Source organism: Parasteatoda tepidariorum, chromosome 5, assembly GCF_982258835.1.
Source record: "Parasteatoda tepidariorum strain Cologne lab strain chromosome 5, Ptep-v5.0, whole genome shotgun sequence".
Lineage (NCBI taxonomy): Eukaryota > Metazoa > Arthropoda > Arachnida > Araneae > Theridiidae > Parasteatoda > Parasteatoda tepidariorum.
Window position 1 is genome coordinate 78,232,046 of NC_141759.1, and position 18,751 is coordinate 78,250,796.

Below are 18,751 nucleotides of genomic sequence, written 5' to 3' on the forward strand. Positions count from 1 at the left end.
TAATTACATACACAAAAATGTTAAAAAGGGATTATTAGTTATATCCTATTGAGGTAAGAGCTTCAAATAATAGCCAAAATTGGGATTTTTGCTACAAATTATGTAGCTTTGAAGAAAGTAAATTCCTAAATGCGATAAACACTTTTTAAAAATTTAATTTTTTAAAAAGTGTTTAAAGCATTTAAGCCCTTTAACTTAAGTGCCGTTTCTTAATTATTACTTGAAAAAAATTACATTTTTTACATATTTTAGGGTATTTTTATTGGGTAGGTAGGTACATTACGGTATTTTTATTGCATAGTTCTTCACATTTTGATCATACTAAAACAAAATTCAAACAATAATTGTCCAAAAATTGGATTTTTCTTTAATTTCTTATAAATTTTGGTTTGTAAATTCAATTATATTTTTACATTGACAATCGCTATATAAAGACATAATAGTAACTAACAACCGAATAAATATTATTTAAATATGACTTATTAAGTGATAAAATTTGTACCAAATATTGGGTAATATGTTTGAGGCTGGGTCCTAAGAAGTAATCAAAGGTTATTTTTAAGGCATTTTAGGATACTTTTAGTTTTTTAGTTATCTCTTCAGAAGAACTTCCATCTAAAACTCTCTCAATTTTGACTAACTCTATTCGTGGCAAGACTTCAGAAATATGATGAACATTTGTTTTTTCTGAAACAATTTTTCCAGTTTTGACTAACTCTATCCTTGGCAAGACTCCAGAAATATGATGAACATTTGTTTTTTGTGGAACAATTTTTCCAGTTTTGACTAACTCTATCCTAGGCAAGACTCCAGAAATATGATGAACATTTGTTTTTTCTGGAACACTTCTTACAGCTTTAGCTAATTCTAACCGTGGCACGACTCCAGAAATGTGATGAACATTCGTTTTTTTAATTCGAGAATTATTTTTAAGAAAAAATAACCTATCTAAATCATCCACGGTCTTAATCTTTTTTAGAGTATTGATGATATGGTCGGCTTTTGTTTTTGTAAATGTGCTTTTTGAAATCTTATCGGCAATTCTATTTAGTTCTGAAACAATTTGATTTTTATCTTCCTGACTAGCCATTTTGTCGATTTGGTTATTAGTACCCGTCTGGATTGCACTAAGATTTATTTCTTGACTGTTCTGACCTGTTCCCGCTTCTGATAGAGATTGCTCATTTTCCGGGAGAAAGTCATCATCTTCTAGTAAGAATTCATCAAAATCTGGAAAAAAATCATCATCTTCTGGTAAAGATTCACCACCTTCTGGTAAAGATTTGCCATAATCTAGTAAAGCGTTGCCATCTTTTGGTAAAGATTTCCAATTCTCTGGTGTATTTGAACAATCACATTCTGACATTTCTCCTAAAGCAAAGTTATGTAATTCAGTTTTTTCCTCTATTGATAGAGTTGGCGCACTAGGCAAAGCAAATTTATGTGTTGTAAATAAGTAATATTGGTGCTTGCAAAATGCACCAAACATTGCAACTTGGCAGTTGCAGACACCAACCTCTGCATTGGCAGTGTATGATTTATGTCCAATTTTCATCAGAAACACGTTTTGAAAACTCTCTTGCACATCTAGTTCTTTAATTTCTTTGTCCTTTTCGTGGATTGATTTGAATGCTAAACTAACTTCGCAAGAGTGCGCCAATTCGAGAAGTTTCTTCGTAAGGTGTTTTTCCCACAAATCCAAGCAAAATTCAACTAGAGTAACGATACTGAAAGCTTTTGTGCGACATAACACAATGTCTTTAACAATTCGAATTGTAAATTCGGCAAAGTTATTTGTGGCGTTGTTTACTGTCGAACTTCTGTCCAGCAAGACCCATTCGTTTCTTCTTTGGTAGAAAGAATTAAATCTGGATAAAAACTCTGGGTATCGTTGTTCATTCAGTAGTTGGGCAACAGCTTCTGTGAGATTTTCTTCAGTAGTAGCATACATAACCTGGAAAACGAAACAATTCAAAATAATAAACAATGTAAACGTGCACTTAAAGAACACTAAAGATATGTCCAAAATTGTGATATTTATCTATTTCCTATTTATTACCCTACAGCAGGGGTGGCGAACCTTTATGCATCAACGTGCCACTTTTTTAAAAAAATTTTTTAATGAGGTCATACACGTGCCGACAAATAGTTTTGACTTCGTAATTATTGGGTAAATAATAATACTAAATACTATCAACTCAAAACTTTAACTTAACTACGAAAAAAAAGAGAAGATATTTTGTAATGTCTCAGTTATACGCGTAATTCAACTAAAAGTAACATCAGTGTGACTTCTGTTGTTGCAGATTAGATGACAAATAACTTATATTAGTGTTATAAGATGTTAGTTAAAGCAGAGCTGTTAATTTTTTTTGTTAGTTATTTATTGTTAGCTTGGTTTTTTATGGTTATTAAATGCTTTTTTGGCATTAATTGTGAATTTTTTTGTTAATTTTTTGTGAATTTTAATTCAATTGTTAATATGCTTCATAGTGAACTTTGTGATCGATGGCGTGCCCAAAATATTGTGTAGCGTGCCATTAGTTCGCCATCCCTGCCCTACAGAGTTGGAATTCTAATCACAGGTTTGACTTTTTTTATGCTAAAATCAATCAAAACGTTTCAATCTACCGCACTTGATTTCTGGGAATTACTCCATATTTTGAAAGATTCTAATAATTAAGTTAATGATCATTTTAGTATTCCACCGTTTACCAATATATGGATTCTAATATAATCTATCTAATTTTTTGCCGAATCCCTCACGCCAGTTTCTTATTTCCCTTCTTTTATTATCTTGTTCAAACTTGTTCCTCTGTCCCCATTGGTTAAATTACTTTGCACATGTTTGTCTCTTTACTTCGCTTTATTTGGAACAAAGAGGAAGGTACTTGATTATAGAACCGAAACTACAGTATATCGATTTCTGTATTTTCATTTGGCCCTATATTCACATTTTTTTTTCTCGCTTTAGTCTACATAGTACAAAGTATACCTTATTCTCATGAAATAAACAAAGTTAAGTACTATACCTTATTCTTATGAAATAAACAAAGTAAAGTATACCTTATTCTTATGAAATAAACAAAGCTAAGTACTATACCTTATTCTTATGAAATAAACAAAGTAAAGTATACCTTATTCTCATGAAATAAACAAAGTAAAGTATACCTTATTCTTATAAAATAAACGAAATAAAGTATACCCTATTCTTATGAAATAAACAAAGTAAAGTATACCTTATTCTTATGAAATAAACAAAGTTAAGTTCTATACCTTATTCTTATGAAATAAACAAAGTAAAGTATACCTTATTCTTATGAAATAAACAAAGTAAAGTATACCTTATTCTTATGAAATAAACAAAGTAAAGTATACCTTATTCTTATAAAATAAACGAAATAAAGTATACCCTATTCTTATGAAATAAACAAAGTAAAGTATACCTTATTCTTATGAAATAAACAAAGTTAAGTACTATACCTTATTCTTATGAAATAAACAAAGTAAAGTATATCTTATTCTCATGAAATAAACAAAGTAAAGTATACCTTATTCTTATAAAATAAACGAAATAAAGTATACCCTATTCTTATGAAATAAACAAAGTAAAGTATATCTTATTCTCATGAAATAAACAAAGTAAAGTATACCTTATTCTTATGAAATAAACGAAATAAAGTATACCCTATTCTTATGAAATAAACAAAGTAAAGTATACCTTATTCTTATGAAATAAACAAAGTAAAGTATACCTTATTCTTATGAAATAAACAAAGTGCTTATGCGACTATTTAATCAAAAGAAGGTGAATGAAAGTATACTTTGACTGCGAAACTGTGGTGTAATACAAGATCAAAATTTGGTGTTCAAAACCCCCAAAAATTGTTTAAACGAATAATTTATTTCAAATTAATACAAAATTCTGCGTTCATACAGGGAGAATGGGGTAAAACCGGGTACCTAGAATGTGTCGAAATTAGTTATATTTTCTAAATGACTAACTTTGAATTACATTTTACAAGTCAAGACTAACGACCAAACATATTGATTAATTATTGATAAAACTACACATTGATTAATTCACGGTGTCTGCGTAGATAAGTTTGTTCTACTGTATAAACTTTCTAATGTTCTCTTAAACTATCCTTATTTACCACTACAGCCCGCTGTAAGCCTGTCAACAGACTTTCCTATTTCTGGCTTTCAATTTCCAGTTTTTCACCTTGAAAATGGTTAGATAGATAGGGTCTATCTAACCATGGTTGGATAGATGGTTAGATGATAGGGTCCAACCATCACTTTTTCAGTCTTCCTCTTGGTCTCGAGTTGAAAGCAAAGAATTTGAAAGGTTTCCAATTTTTAAAGTTTTCTTAGATTTCTTTTATCGTTTAATCTTCATGCAGAGACATATAAAGATTATATAGTTATTACTTACTGTCAGTAATAAAAATTATTTTTTGTCCAGCTTATTATACGTTTGCTGAAGATTCATACCTCTGTTTCGTTTCGATAACGACTGCTCTCGAAGATCGAACCGGGGTAAGACAACCCTTTTGATGTGTGCTTATGCTGGGCCCACGAAAGTTGCAGTACACAAATATTAAAATGTATCTATATATACTTACATCGAGGAAAAGTTTCATAAGTCTAGATCCTTCTTCCGTCGTTAATGTAGTAGACTTGGAAAATAGCTCACACCATTCAGTTTGAGCCACATAAAAATGGCACAGAAGCTGTGAGCTTTCTGGCCACACAGTTGCTAAGGCTTCTTTCTCTTCGTGTATATCTGCAGTCATAAATAGGGCCGGAAACTGAAGAAAAAAGTTTTTTTACTTTATTCTAAAAATATTAAAAAAATAATTGGCTATCAAAAGCATGAATAAAAAAAAATATTAAAAAAATAATTGGCTATCAAAAGCATGAATAAAAGTAAAATTATTCAAAAAATAACGGGCTAGCAAAAGCATGAATAAAATAAACTAAACACATAAAGAGATAAACAATAAAATAAAAGCAGACGATAAAATTAGAATACTTTTTGGTAGAACAACAGAGAGTTGTTGGATTTTTTTAGAGATTAGTTTTGTTGTGGAATTTGAGTTTCCTATATATCCCGTTACGGGTTGTTTTATAATATTTTCACTATCCCGTTACGGTTACTTCATATTTGTTACTGTTTGTGAATAAAAGTTTTTTCTAACAAAGAAATGTTTCTTAATATAGCTTGATACATTACAAGGGACATTAAAACATCTACTAAAAGTAATAAATTAAATATCAATCGCTATAATTAACATTATAAGGGTTTAAAAAGGTTGATAAACATGAAGACTTAAAAATTTATAGTTAGCGCCCCCGCATTATTTTACTATGCCTAAACCTCTTTTTTTTATTTTAAAAAAACTTAAAGATCCGACTATATGAGCTTAAAATAAAAAATAAAAAAATAATAATCAAAAAATAAATCAATTTTTCTTCAAACAGCGTCCGACTATAACAATCTTAGAGCCATCCTTTATTACTGTACTCTGATAACGTCATCGCTTATATTAGATTTTGTGTTATGATTAGAGCTTAAAACTGGCTCTCACTATTATTTTAGTTAATAAATAAACCTATAAACTGAATTATACATATTTATAAATAAACCTAGAAACTGAATTATACATATTTATAAATAAACCTATATTTTTTTATGTGTAAACCTATTTTTACTTAAAACCAAAATAATAAATAATTGCAAAAGATTCTTCTTAACACAACACCCCACTGGAATATTCTTAAAATTCACCTTTCTTATAAACTCTGATAACGTCATCGCTTCCGTGTTTTGATCAACATTCTGGGTGAATGTCACCACAAACAAATCAAACCGGAAGTTTCGCAGTCCTCCAATGACGTCATCAGCTCAGATTAGTGTAATATCGTTTGTATTAGCAAGAGGAAGTTATTAACGCCTCTTACTGTACTGCCATCTGTTGATGATAGAAAGAAACTCCGTCAGGAATAAGATGAATGATTAGCATTCAGTATTATTTCAGTTTATTTAAACTTGCTTTATTAGATCCAAAAACCCGAATATTTATATTAAAATTAAAAAAATATTATAATAAATTAATAAATACGATTTCCCTTAATTTAAGAATATCTGACAGGAATATTCTTAAAAACCCACATTCCTGATTAACTTTGATGACGTCATCGCTTACGCTAGATTCCGTGTTTTGATCAACATTCTGGGCGAATATCACCACAAACAAATCAAACCGGAAGTCTTGCAGTCATCCAATTACGTCATCAGCTCAGATTAGTGTAAATCGTTGCATTTGTATCACCAAGAGGAAGTTATTAAAGCCTCTTACTGTACTGCCATTTGTTGATAATAGAAAGAACTTCCGTCAGGAGTAAAATGAATATTCGGCATTCAGTATTATTTTAGTTTATTTAAAGTTGCTTTATTAGATCCAAAAACCCGAATATTTATATCAAAAATAAAAAAAATTATAATGAATTAATAAATACGATTTCTCTATCCTCCATATATACGATTTTCCCAATATCTGACAGGAATATTCTTAAAAACCCACCTTTCTGATTAACTCTGATGACGTCATCGTTTGCACTAGAAGTCTGTTTTCGTATCAATGTTTATGAATTTTATTAAAGAAAGAAAAAAGAGGAAATATGTATTACAATGCAGTGAATTTTTAAAAGAGATGCACTATTGCTAATTACTTTGTGGGTTATTGCCAAACAAAGAAAACATCTGATTAAAATAGAAATAACGTTTGGGAAAACGAAGCACCCATAAAAAAATGGTTCAACGGATGGTTAGCCGAGTTGAAACAATAACAAACTGAAAGAAATTTAGAAAACTTCCGGTACATCCCTCCGTTCAAGTTGTGTTTAGAAAGTAAAGAGTGTAAACAAGTTCAATATTCTACTACGTTTCATTATTCAGATAAGGGGTTAACTCTTTGACGCAGATGAGACAATGGTGTCCCTTTCATGAATTTTTTTGACGCTCTAACTACATGCAGAAATATATTTTGGTATTTTTTATTATAAAAAACAACCCAATAGTTACGAAAAAAAATCTGCTAAATTATCGGAATTTTATTTGTACTAAAATATAAATTCCAAAAAAAAGTAGAGTAAATTTTGTTTTTTCCCATTCAGATTTAAATATTTATCAATAATTGATTTTGAAAGTTAAGGAAATAATGTTGGACCATCATGAATCGCACTAAAACCAACATAAACCATCAAAATTTTTTGATGGGACCTTAAAGAATTTTGACTTAGGAAGAGATAAATTAAAAAATGAATAAAACATTTTTAAAAAAAATAGTGCGTGGAGTCCCTCCACGCGGAAGAAGTGAAACTTCGTAATGTGGAAATGAAAATAGGAAGGGGTAGAAATTGATTTTTAGTGAAATCATATTGTTTCCTTAAGACAAACTTTATTAACATCGCTTACAATTCACAATTGATAGCATCTTTTAATTATCATTTTCGAGTGGAGAAATATCCAAATCTATAACATTCACAATGGGATTATGATAACTAAAGTAAGATACGAAATGTTTGAGTTCTATTTTTTCAATATTTCTTGCAAAAAATGCATCAAAGGTAGTTCCCCCTTTGGTTTTTGGATCATTTCTACCATTTATCATTTCCAATCCAAATTTGTCTTTAAGGAAGGTTAATAATCTTTCAGCTTCAGGTAACGAGAAATTCACATTAAAATCTCCTGCAAGGATCACAGGCAACTTACAATAATCAATTTCTTCACCAGTAACGTCTGCCAGAGCTTGTGAACCTGCAGTGGATAGTGGCAATAAAGATTTTGCAATAAATAATTTAATATCCCTCATGGCTGCATTTGGTGAAATATAAATGGCAATTAGAAAAGAGAAAACCTAACAATCAATTGATATTCACAAGAGACGTACCTTGACATAACCTTAAATCCGTCGCATTGTCCGTGGGATTGTTTTCACTCATTTTTTACAATTGTTATCCATTAAGTTTGAAAATAAAAAATACTATCCTATTAAATTATATGAGTATATCAAAACAAACTAAAAAAATATTTATAGAAAAATAATAATTTTATGACTTTTATTATTTTTATGCTAGTGAGAACCAAAACAATATGGAAATGAATGAGGAAAAACTGGATCCTACCACGTGATTTCCCGGCCAATAAAAATGTATCGTTAAACGTTTAACGCAACCTGGAAATCGCATAAGAAGTATAACTTCAAAAATTTTACTAACACAAGAACGTGATATTTCAAAAAAAAAAAAAAAAAACTTACATTTTCTCCTCCAAAACAGTCAGGATAATTTTCTTTCAGTAACATGAAGGCGTTGAAATAATTATAACGAGTTTGGGTCCTGTGGATTAGGGTGGCGATTGGAATAGCCCCGGCATTTGTTGCTGTATAGAGAATTGTCAAAGTTGAGGACGTTTTTCCAAAGACACACGATGAATCGACGAAGATAATTTCTTTTGAAGACTCCAGAGATTGTGCTCTATTCATAAGTGGTGAAACAAGAAGCACAGACCATGCATCATCAACATCGTGTATTTTAATTACAGATCCTGAAAGTATTTGCAGAATTTATACAGAGTGTTTTGTAATCACCATCTTTAATTTATAATTTAAGATTCCTTGTCAAAAAAAAAATTTAAGTTGTTATACTGCCCTTCAATAGAACATCCAAAAAAATGATTTTCTTTTTTGAATTATAGATTCTAAAGTATTTGCTGAATTTATACAGCAGGGAAAGCAAAGAATTTATACAACTAAGGATTTCAAATTATTAGCCAAACATTAAAAGTATTCGCCAATTTTTGAAAATCTTCGCCAAATGCAAATCTTAAAAAAATTGTATGATTAATTTTTTTCCCATAGAAAACTATTTGATGGTAGTTTATTTCAGGATTTATTATTTGGACCCAATTCTGATGGGTTATGCGGCACATGTACCAAAAATTACTGTAATCGAATAAAAATTACTGATTTGTTTAAAAAAATTTCATTTTGACACAATTTTAATTTCTTTTCAGTGGAAAAAATCATTCTCCAAACACAATTTTATTCGCCAAATGTACGATTTTATCGGCGAATGCATAGCGCGGGCCCTGATGCAGGGTGTTATGTTATCACCACCTTTAATATGTAATTTAAGTTTCCATGTCTCCAGAGAAATTAAGACTGTCATCCAATAAAAATTCAACGTAAGCGACAAAAAATTCATTAATTATTTTAATTAAAGATCCTAGAAGTATTTATGCAAGGTGATACGTAACATGAGAAACATTACGAGAGAAAAATCCTTTGCCATTTTCAATCCTGCTGCTCATTTAAAAAAGGGTGTGCCTTTTGTTAACAGCATATGTTAATGAAGCAACCCTCATTTATAGAAATCAGTTAAAAGCCTTTTTTTTTTAACCAATTTTTGATTACAATATACAAAAAATACTTACCATTTGAATTATAAAGTGGTATTCTTTCCTTCAATTTCTCAAATGGGGTGGGAAGTGCCCCTGAATTGTTCGATTTCCACTTGTTTTGCAAATGATGAACCTGCCTCGGAGTTGGATTCTTAGAAGCATTTGCCATATCTTCATAGTTGTTTGCCAACAAAAATTTATTTTCATGGTGCATACGGGCTTCGATTATAGTCATTCCCCATGAGAAATAATTACTGAAGTCTTTCTTTACCTATATCAAACAATAAATGTTTTATTTAGCGAACTGGAAGAAAAAAAAGACGGGACAAAACTAGGGGACATTTCCGTATCGGTCCTGACCATGCCAACTGCAGTAGTAAGATTCAAAGGTGCTGTTCAAATAACACGTAAGGATAATTCTGGGAATTTCCATCTCCTCTTTACTAGACAACAGAAGTAAGCAAATCACAAATACCCTCCATTGTTTACGTTAAAAAGTTGGAACCCTCGCTTTTTCTCAAATTTCGTCTTTAAGTATAATAATTTTCATGAAATAAAATTTACTTTTTCGTTGATTTTATAAAATTTTGAGTAGAATTTTGTTGCCGAATTTTATGTGCTCGTACAAAACGGGTTTTTACATATCAACTAAATTATACATATGGTTGTTATTGTTGTCGTAGGTCATTAAGGCAAGAGGTTCGATTGCTCTTGTTTTCCAGTGGCGCCATCTATGGCCAAGAACTCGATTTCTGCCACACCCGTTTACATGGCGGAGCCATTTGTACAACCATTCATTCATCCTCAGATCGTAATTTGACCTGAACTAGAGAACGATCAAATCTTTAATTCAGTACCCCGGGTATAATTTGTTATCGGAACATGGAGGACTTTGTGACCCGAGAGACTCAATACACGGGGAGTCTTTGGCCGGCTGAATCCGAACTAATGTTCTCATGAAGGCGAGTCCAGCGCCATGCCAACTAGGCTCTCTCCGCCTTATAAATACGATACTTTATTTCTTTCTCATATGATACTTTATTTATTTTTTGGCTTTATTCTACGATACTTTATTTATTTTTTGGCCTTATTCTACGATACTTTATTTATTTTTCGGCCTTATTCTACGATACTTCATTTATTTTTCTCTAAGGTGTCTCATTGTTGTGTTATTATTCTTTGCATGAGACTCGTGACCCGAAAACATCGTCGACATCTAAAAGAAATTCGTCGACTTCGAAAATATCAAAAAGCAAATTTTCTAAAGAAGAGTTTAGCAAGCTGAGCTGGAATTAAGTAGTCTTTTTTATGAATCACAAAAATATTGCTCGCTAAAATCAGAGTTTACTCGTTAAAAGCGAGCTAAGCTCCAATTGGCCAACATTCAACTAACAAAGCAAATCCGGGTTCTCACTGAATCGGGACTCGTTAAAAACGAGTACAACTAAACCTTTTAATTTTAAAAGACAGATGCCTATACTAAACACATGTTTGTGATTTCGGTCTGGTTTTGCAAGTCTTTCAGGGAAGAGCTATTGAGTCGTATCAATAAAATAAAAATTTCAAAATATATTATAATCCAGTTTTTTCGATTTCATAAAATAACAGGTTGAAATTCACTAAACTATTGGGAGCCAACTATTAGACACCGAGTCGATCGAGTACCCCAGATTTGCCTAACCCCTCCATAGTACTTTTTTCACCATTTAAAAATAACACTGATAATACTAAGTACTTTTCTTTTCCCGGAAAAGCTTATTTTCCTGTTAATTAAAACCAACTGTTTCTTATTTTTTTAGGTTATGACCAATTTTTAAGAAAAAAACTTCCCCCCCCCTTTTTTTTTTTCATTTCCAGTTTTGTTCGCCATTTTGAAAAACAGCTGTTAGGCGCAAAAAGCAGCTGACATGCAAAAAATTTGATAGGCAAAATTTCAATCAATGTTTTTAAGTGAGAAACGGTTTGTTACTTTACAAATTACAGTAAAAAAAAAAAAAAACAATAATTATTGAATAAATTTTTAAGTTCGCACTAAATGAGAGGAAAATTTTGTCATTTTCTTTCCTCATTTAAATTTGCAATCAAATTTTTTTATTTACACCTTCTTTTCAATAAAATAAAATATTTCGGTATTTTATAATTAATAGGCGTTTTTATGAAAGAAATATATAAATACTGGCCAATTATTAGAAAAATGTAAACACTGGCCAATTATTAGAAAAATGTAAACACTCGCTAATTAATAAAAATGAACAATTGCTAATTATTAAAAAGACAACTCTGAAATTTCCGATTTTTTTTTGCTGTTACTCAGTAGGGCCATATTTCTCCTATGGCTATGCTACAGCTCTCCCGGTTTTTGTTAGAGCTATACAATTATATAGTCGAATCCCGTTACGTTATCGTGTACTGTCTGCGCACCTAGAAATAGGTCCACTATAGCAGTGGTTCACTATATTTTTTTTTAAAAATTTACTTTTTAGTGTATGTAAATAGTATTGTTGAAATTAGTGATAACAATAGTTACAATGCGTCAACAATAAATAAATAAATAAAAACGGGCAACTTTGAATAACTTTTAATCTAATGATCGGGTCTTCACATTTTAGACATACTCTTAATGGTTCAAGATTTTGACCTAAAATATGCTTATTAATTTAGTACAGATGATATTTTAACTTACAAAATTATACACAAACACATACTTTCTCTGAATAAACATACCCTTTTTTTTTTTTTTACGGATTTAAGATTCCTGACCCACAAAGTATAAGGAGTAGCCGAAATCTTGGACATATGGTCCCCATATTTATTATTTTAAGTATTTATTATTTTATTTAATAATAGTCTCAAAAATTTTGAATTGTAATGTATACATTTTTTACATCATTTTAAAGTATGTAACTTTACATAGCAAAATACGAAATTTAAGGAGTTGAATAGTTCCGTATAAAAATCAAATTTTAAATATGCTATTTTTCTAAAATTCGATTTCTCAGAAACTATTCAACCAATTTTGCTAAAATTTAGTATTTTACTATGTAAAATTACATATTTTAAAATGACGTAAAAAATTGTATACCAAACAGTTCAAAATTCTTTCGACTATAATTAAATAAAATGACAAAAACTAAAATTTATTTTTCTCACGGTATTTTCTTTGGACAAACGAATTTTATAATTGCGTCCAAAAATTTTTAAATTCGCTTAAAAAGTTCTTTGGATATGGATAAATATTCAAAGAGTAAAATTAACATTAAGGGGTTCAAACTTTGGATCTTTCTCCTGACCAAACTATGGAGTTGATATCTCCCAGATTGTGGCTACCCCCTATATATTGGGGGTCAGAATTTCGAATCCGTTGAAAAATTTTTACGTATAGGTAGATCAAAAGTTATTCAGGGTGGTCCGTTTTTTCCCCTTTTTCTTGCACTGTACATAATTTGTTTAGAAATTATCCTAATTAAATCGATAATAAGTCAAGTATTAAAAAGAAAAACAGTTGATATTTACATTCTATTGAAAAAATTGGTGATTTTCAATTTTAAGTACGATTAACCAATTTTCGTATCTACAGTTATTTAAGAATCCGTTATTTTATTTTCCTCATTTTACGCAGAAGAAAAATCATCTATATATATATTTCTCTTACACGGCGACAAAAAAATCCTCATTACAACACCCCGAATGGCAACGCTAGAAAATCGACCAATGATTGCCGCTAAAAATGTCACATGCCAAATCCAGCTGAGATGGCTCAACATATAGCGCTTTTATAAACGGAAACTGAAATAACCAGACAGAGCATAAGCTAGGCATAGAGTGCCTGTATTGAAAAGAGTGATGACAATATCCAAAAGCGCATGCGCTGCCGTCATATTTTTGTCCAAGGGGGTTGCCAGATGATACACCGAAATTAGCGTCACTCGCTCATTTGGTGTTATTCTGAAGGTTCTGTTATTCTAAGAGTATATACTAAAGTATCAATAATATAAACTTTAAGATTGGAAAACACATGATATATTACAGATTTTTTAAGAAACATTGTCTAGCATCTGAAATTGTTAAAAAAATTAACGTCAATGAAGAAAAAAAAAGACTTATGAAAAAACTTCAGCTTTTAATAAATGCCTTAAATAAAATATAAAAATTAATAATGATCATGCCATTTATTTCAGAAATAATAATTAATGAAACAAATTATATAATTTATTATTATTTATTACTTTTTCAGGAAAAAATTATCGCATATTCACCTGAAAAGGTATTGTTTATTTCAACAAATTGTAAACAAAAATTTCCATAACTAGTTGAAATTTAAAACAAACTAGCATTTTATACAGTTGGTAACGAAAAGTAAACAAATGCTATTTTGTAACGCGCATTGTAACATTGTAACGCGAACATTTCAACGCGCCAACATGTCAAAGTAATATCGCCAAACTCTGCACTTCTGAAGTTTTGATAAAAAGATGCTCAATCAAATCTTAAAATTTATAAGTAATTTAGATAGAAATTATGTGTATTAAAAGTAAATACATTTATTCTTATCTCACCATTAGTTATTTCATCACCTTGTTCTCTTTACAATGAGATAAACATAACTTTATATGCGCACAAGTAAGTGATAATAAGGATAAATTCGAATAACTAACAACTATCCAAATTTTCAGCCATAATTTTAACATTTACTGTAACTGTGAAGTTTCTTATTGAAAAAAAGTAAGTAATGAACTTATTACATGCATTTATTAATACGGAACATAAATTTTTTGAGTCAGATAATTTTCACTCCGTGTAATTCCAATGGCGAATTTTCCACTCTCGCCTCCGGCGGTAAAGTTTTTCTTTCCACCAATCAGGAATCGTTTCTCCCTTGTCCACACTCTTTTATTCTAGGCACTCTAGCTAGGCAGAAGTGAGTAGTCTTTGTCGATAGATCTCTATTTTAGTATTTTGTCGAAAGCGCTTTTTTTCACGAATTTATATATTACGAATTTATTTGACGATTTTTAATTTATATCACGAATTTATTTGTTTTACTAGAATTTATTTGTTTCTGCAGGTTTTTCCATTGCAATTCACATATTTCAATTTTTAATAGACTTAATTATAGCCAAAATTTTAACCTTTTTAAAGAGATATCAGTTTTAGAAATTTTATCTTAAGATTTTATACTATAGCACATTTCTAATAGGTTTAACGAATTACATGTCATTTATTTGAATTCAAATTTATTTTAATGACTTAGTACTTACTAAAAAGATGTATTTTTTTTAAAAAAAAAGTTGTTATATGGATTTGAATGATTGTTTTGAATTCTTAGAATTTTGTTGTGCATTTGCAATGTACCTAAGTTAGTAGCGAGTGAAGCGAGCTTGGTTTGCGAAGCAAACCATATAAGATTGTATAGCAATTTTGGCGAGGTTGGCGAGCGTTAGCGAGCAGGGGGCGCAGCCCACTAGCAATATTTAATACCAGTTTTATTTTTATGATAAGGATTGCCCGATATTACTGACGCTTTACATTTTGTTTTTGTCCTAGTTTAAAATCGAAGGGCATGGTAGAATAAGATTCGACACAACGTAAATTATTGCTAGTTCTTTTGTGGATTTTTTGTTCCAGTTTTTTCGCTGGCTTCTCGGTTCTTGACAAATTTTGGAGCAGGATACGAAACAGAAATTTCCCCAAAATGATTACTCAAAAATAAAAATATACATACTTCGTCTGAAACTCTCAACATTTTAAGAGATTCAACAGTATCAATACTATGAGTGTGCTGCAAACCAAGAATTACCAAAACTGCTAAAGGAGGAGACAGTTTCATGAACTTGTCTTTTCTATAAGTGTGTTTAGTGAGCTTTTTTATTATGAGCCACAACTTAGCTTGACACTTGGCGTTCCGTTTGGAAGTGGAGGCTTTATTTAATTTACTGTGTTGGCAGACCCATGCTTTCCAAAAAGTAAACCTGAAATCAAGTATTTAACCAGGTCAACAAAAAGAGCTTAAAAAAAGAAATTAAAGCTTTCAGTGACAAAATTAAAACATACCTCATAGGATCAGAGTTTTCCCTTTTTGCGTTCCACTGCGTTTTTGTAATTCTACCAATTGTCTTTTTAAAATCCTCAACCTCGCCAAGATCTTCGACACTTAGACGTAGTCTTAATTTGTCAGTTTCTGAACTTTCCTCTAAAACACAACTTGGATAAGAATTAACCAACTGAGACCATATCTCTTTCTTCATCAACTCCATGGTTCAAATTAAATTTCTATAAAATTCTAATTTTTAGTTTTATTTCTAACACATTCCATCTAAAAGCTAACACATATCACTCAGTATACTCATTTCCCGCGCCTTTCCTGTCTGAGAGGTATAAAATAAGAAAGGAGACGTCACTGTTTCCCATTTGGCGATTTCTCGCCAAATAACTCGCCGTTCAACTTTATCAAATCAATACTTACAAAGACGATGCGTGCTCAGAGTATTGTCTGAATATTTTATCACAAGTCATTGTAAAAGAGCCAAAGTCACTTTTAGCCACCTGCAAGTCACATATAAAGGGATTTTTATTTCTTCTTTTGGTTTATTAAAATAACATATTTTGTGTGTTTCTTATTTATTCTTATAAGCAATCTATTCTCAAAAATAAGTACACATTAATAAAACGCTAAAACCATCATGTAGGGCTTATTTTTTTGCACATGTTGATAGTAAGTCTATTTACTAATTAAACACAGTTATTATATTAAATGATTATTCAAAATGAATGATGTTTCTTTGAATAAATCTCTCTTCACAGTTTGGTGTTATTGAAAACGGACCCTCCACAATTGGTTGTTGTTAATGTATATAAATAACAAATGAACCATGTGCTAATCACATCGCGTATAATTTTATTTATTTTAGCTCCTTTATTTACTCTTTACTGAGCTTCCTTCAATTTTTTAGAAAGAAGGATAGATTTTTAATTTAGTAAGTTGACAAAACTTATGTTTCAATTTAGTTTTGAAAAAATTCACACTTGAAATAATTTGTCCTTTTTGATCTGTCATAACAGTTTTAGAAAACAAAAAGCTTAGATGATAAAAAAGAAAAAATGTATATTTTAAGTAAAGTTACTGAAAAATTCCAATTACTAAGTTCAACAATAAAATTTGAAATGAATTAATTAAATCAAAAACCTCACTTTGTTTCTTTTCATTAACTTCAACTGCTTGTAAATTAACTACTTTTTATTTTATTTATTTTTTTAAAATTTTTATTACATTATATTTTAGTTTACATAATAATGCGTTTTTAAACAAATTTCTTAATGATATTTATTTATTATTATGGATGATAATAAGGGGCCCATAAATTAAGGGCGTTAAAAAGCCCAGCTGCCTGAAAGATAGTAAAGAAGGCCAAATACTACTAATATTTTCTTAAAATTTATCCAGTTTAAAGAAAATAAAATCTGAATGTTTTTCACAGAAAGGAAATCAAACCATATGTACTTGAACCTTTTTGTTGTGTCATTGCCTGCGCTCTAAATTGTGTATTATACTGGCATGTATTAAATTCTACTACGTGCTGACTCTTAAAAATTTTGATTTTTTGTATTGAAGGAAATAAATGTTTGACTAGTTCATTAATAAAAGTGACCCTTTCATTTTAACGGGCTGTAGAGCTGCCCGCATGTGTTTTTTAAAAAAAATTTTTTTTTTACTACAAGTTAATTTTTATTGTGATATTTCTTACTATAAATTAATTTTTTAATCCCAGCGTGACTTATTTTTCTTTCTTAATTAGACGTGTTGGATTTTTAGGGAATTTAAACATCTTAATGTAAGATAAATTAGTGCTTCGACGTATAGCGCACTTAAAAGCAGAACATCTGCCACCACTTGCAAACGAATTTCTCGTCGTCCGAAACAATTAAGTAATCACCCGAAACTGTACAAATAATTAGATTAATAAATACATTTTTAAAATTATGTTTATAAAAAAAAAATTAATGCAAGCGAATCTTCGAATGGAAATTGAAACAATCTCTGCAATAATACCCCCTACTGTTGAGAACACGCAACACGGTCGAGAACTAAGTCAATTTTGAAACAATTAAGCAATGTTTTAATCTTTCAGTATTTGCTAGAATTTAAGCTCATTCTTTAATAATTGAGTAATTGCACTTTAAGAAGAAGATCACTGATACTCACACATGTGACCTATGGCGTTAGTGCCAGTTGATCATTTATCAACAAAACGGCTTGTTAAAGTTAAGCTAAGTTTCTACACATAATGCCATTTAACGTGAAGTTAATTATACATCGCAGTATCGCACATCGAATTTATTGAAATATCTTTGTGTTAAGTAAGAAATATATACTGAAAGAATTGAAATCTTTGATAAAGAATATGGAACGTCACTTAAGAGAATTGATACTTGACATGCTTCGCTTACTCGAAATAGAATGTAACGAACAGTTGCTAGCGTAAACAAATGCCACGTTTCAACAACCAATCAGGATCGAGATACAAGCACTACGTCACTTGCAAGTATTCCATTATTAATAATTGATATTTTAGTAAAGGTAAACACAAGTAAAATCAGTATATGGAAATGACGTCATCAAATGATTTATTTACTTTGCTTGTTTAAAACTACATATTTATTTTTGTTTATAGGTGCCCTTTTCGAAACGTGTTTCTGTAAACATAAATAATAAAAAGCCAACCAAAACTAAAATAAGGAAAAAAATATACATTCAAATGAAAAAATTCAGAAGAAAAATTGCTAAATTCTGCTAAGCTGTGTTGGCTATGATTAATAAAATCGCTTTCTGTACCGAATAATATAGATATTATCTTTTTAAGGGGGAGGGACTTCTGAAAACGTGTTTTTCTTAATTTAATAAAGTAAAATCGCAAACAGGGGAACTAATAATAATAACTGAAATTATTTTAAATGATATAATTTGTAGGTATATTCCTTTTAGTTTTGTTCCAGATAGCTCAGTGTAAGTTAACCCTAATTCTTTAATTATTATCGTTTTCTTTTACCCGGGAGAAAAAATAACCCCGGATGTTCAGGTTGTTCTCATGAATGTGTGGAAACTAGTTTAGTTTTACCAAACTATTCTCCCCACATTTTTATTTCCGTTTTCCTCATAATTAAACTGATGTTTTTTTTAAAAAAATAATTATTAAAAAAAAAAAATAATAAAAAAGCTTCGTCTACTAGAAAACTTATCAATCACTCTATACACCATTAATCACCAATACAATAACAACCGTCCTT

General features: G+C 30.1%; 1 protein-coding gene across 1 annotated transcript; it reads right to left on the reverse strand.

Moving 5' to 3' along the window:
• Window positions 1–235: 235 nt before the first annotated feature.
• Window positions 236–16,012, reverse strand: LOC107450566 (uncharacterized). The gene is made up of 6 exons (XM_087164338.1): window positions 15,521–16,012; window positions 15,192–15,438; window positions 9,503–9,740; window positions 8,328–8,614; window positions 4,629–4,814; window positions 236–1,954 (listed from the first exon to the last, which is right to left on the reverse strand). Exons 1-6 carry the CDS (start codon window positions 15,721–15,723, stop codon window positions 569–571), a joined length of 2,547 nt encoding a protein of 848 aa, XP_087020464.1. The 5' UTR covers window positions 15,724–16,012; the 3' UTR covers window positions 236–568.
• Between the last annotated feature and the right edge of the window lie 2,739 nt (window positions 16,013–18,751).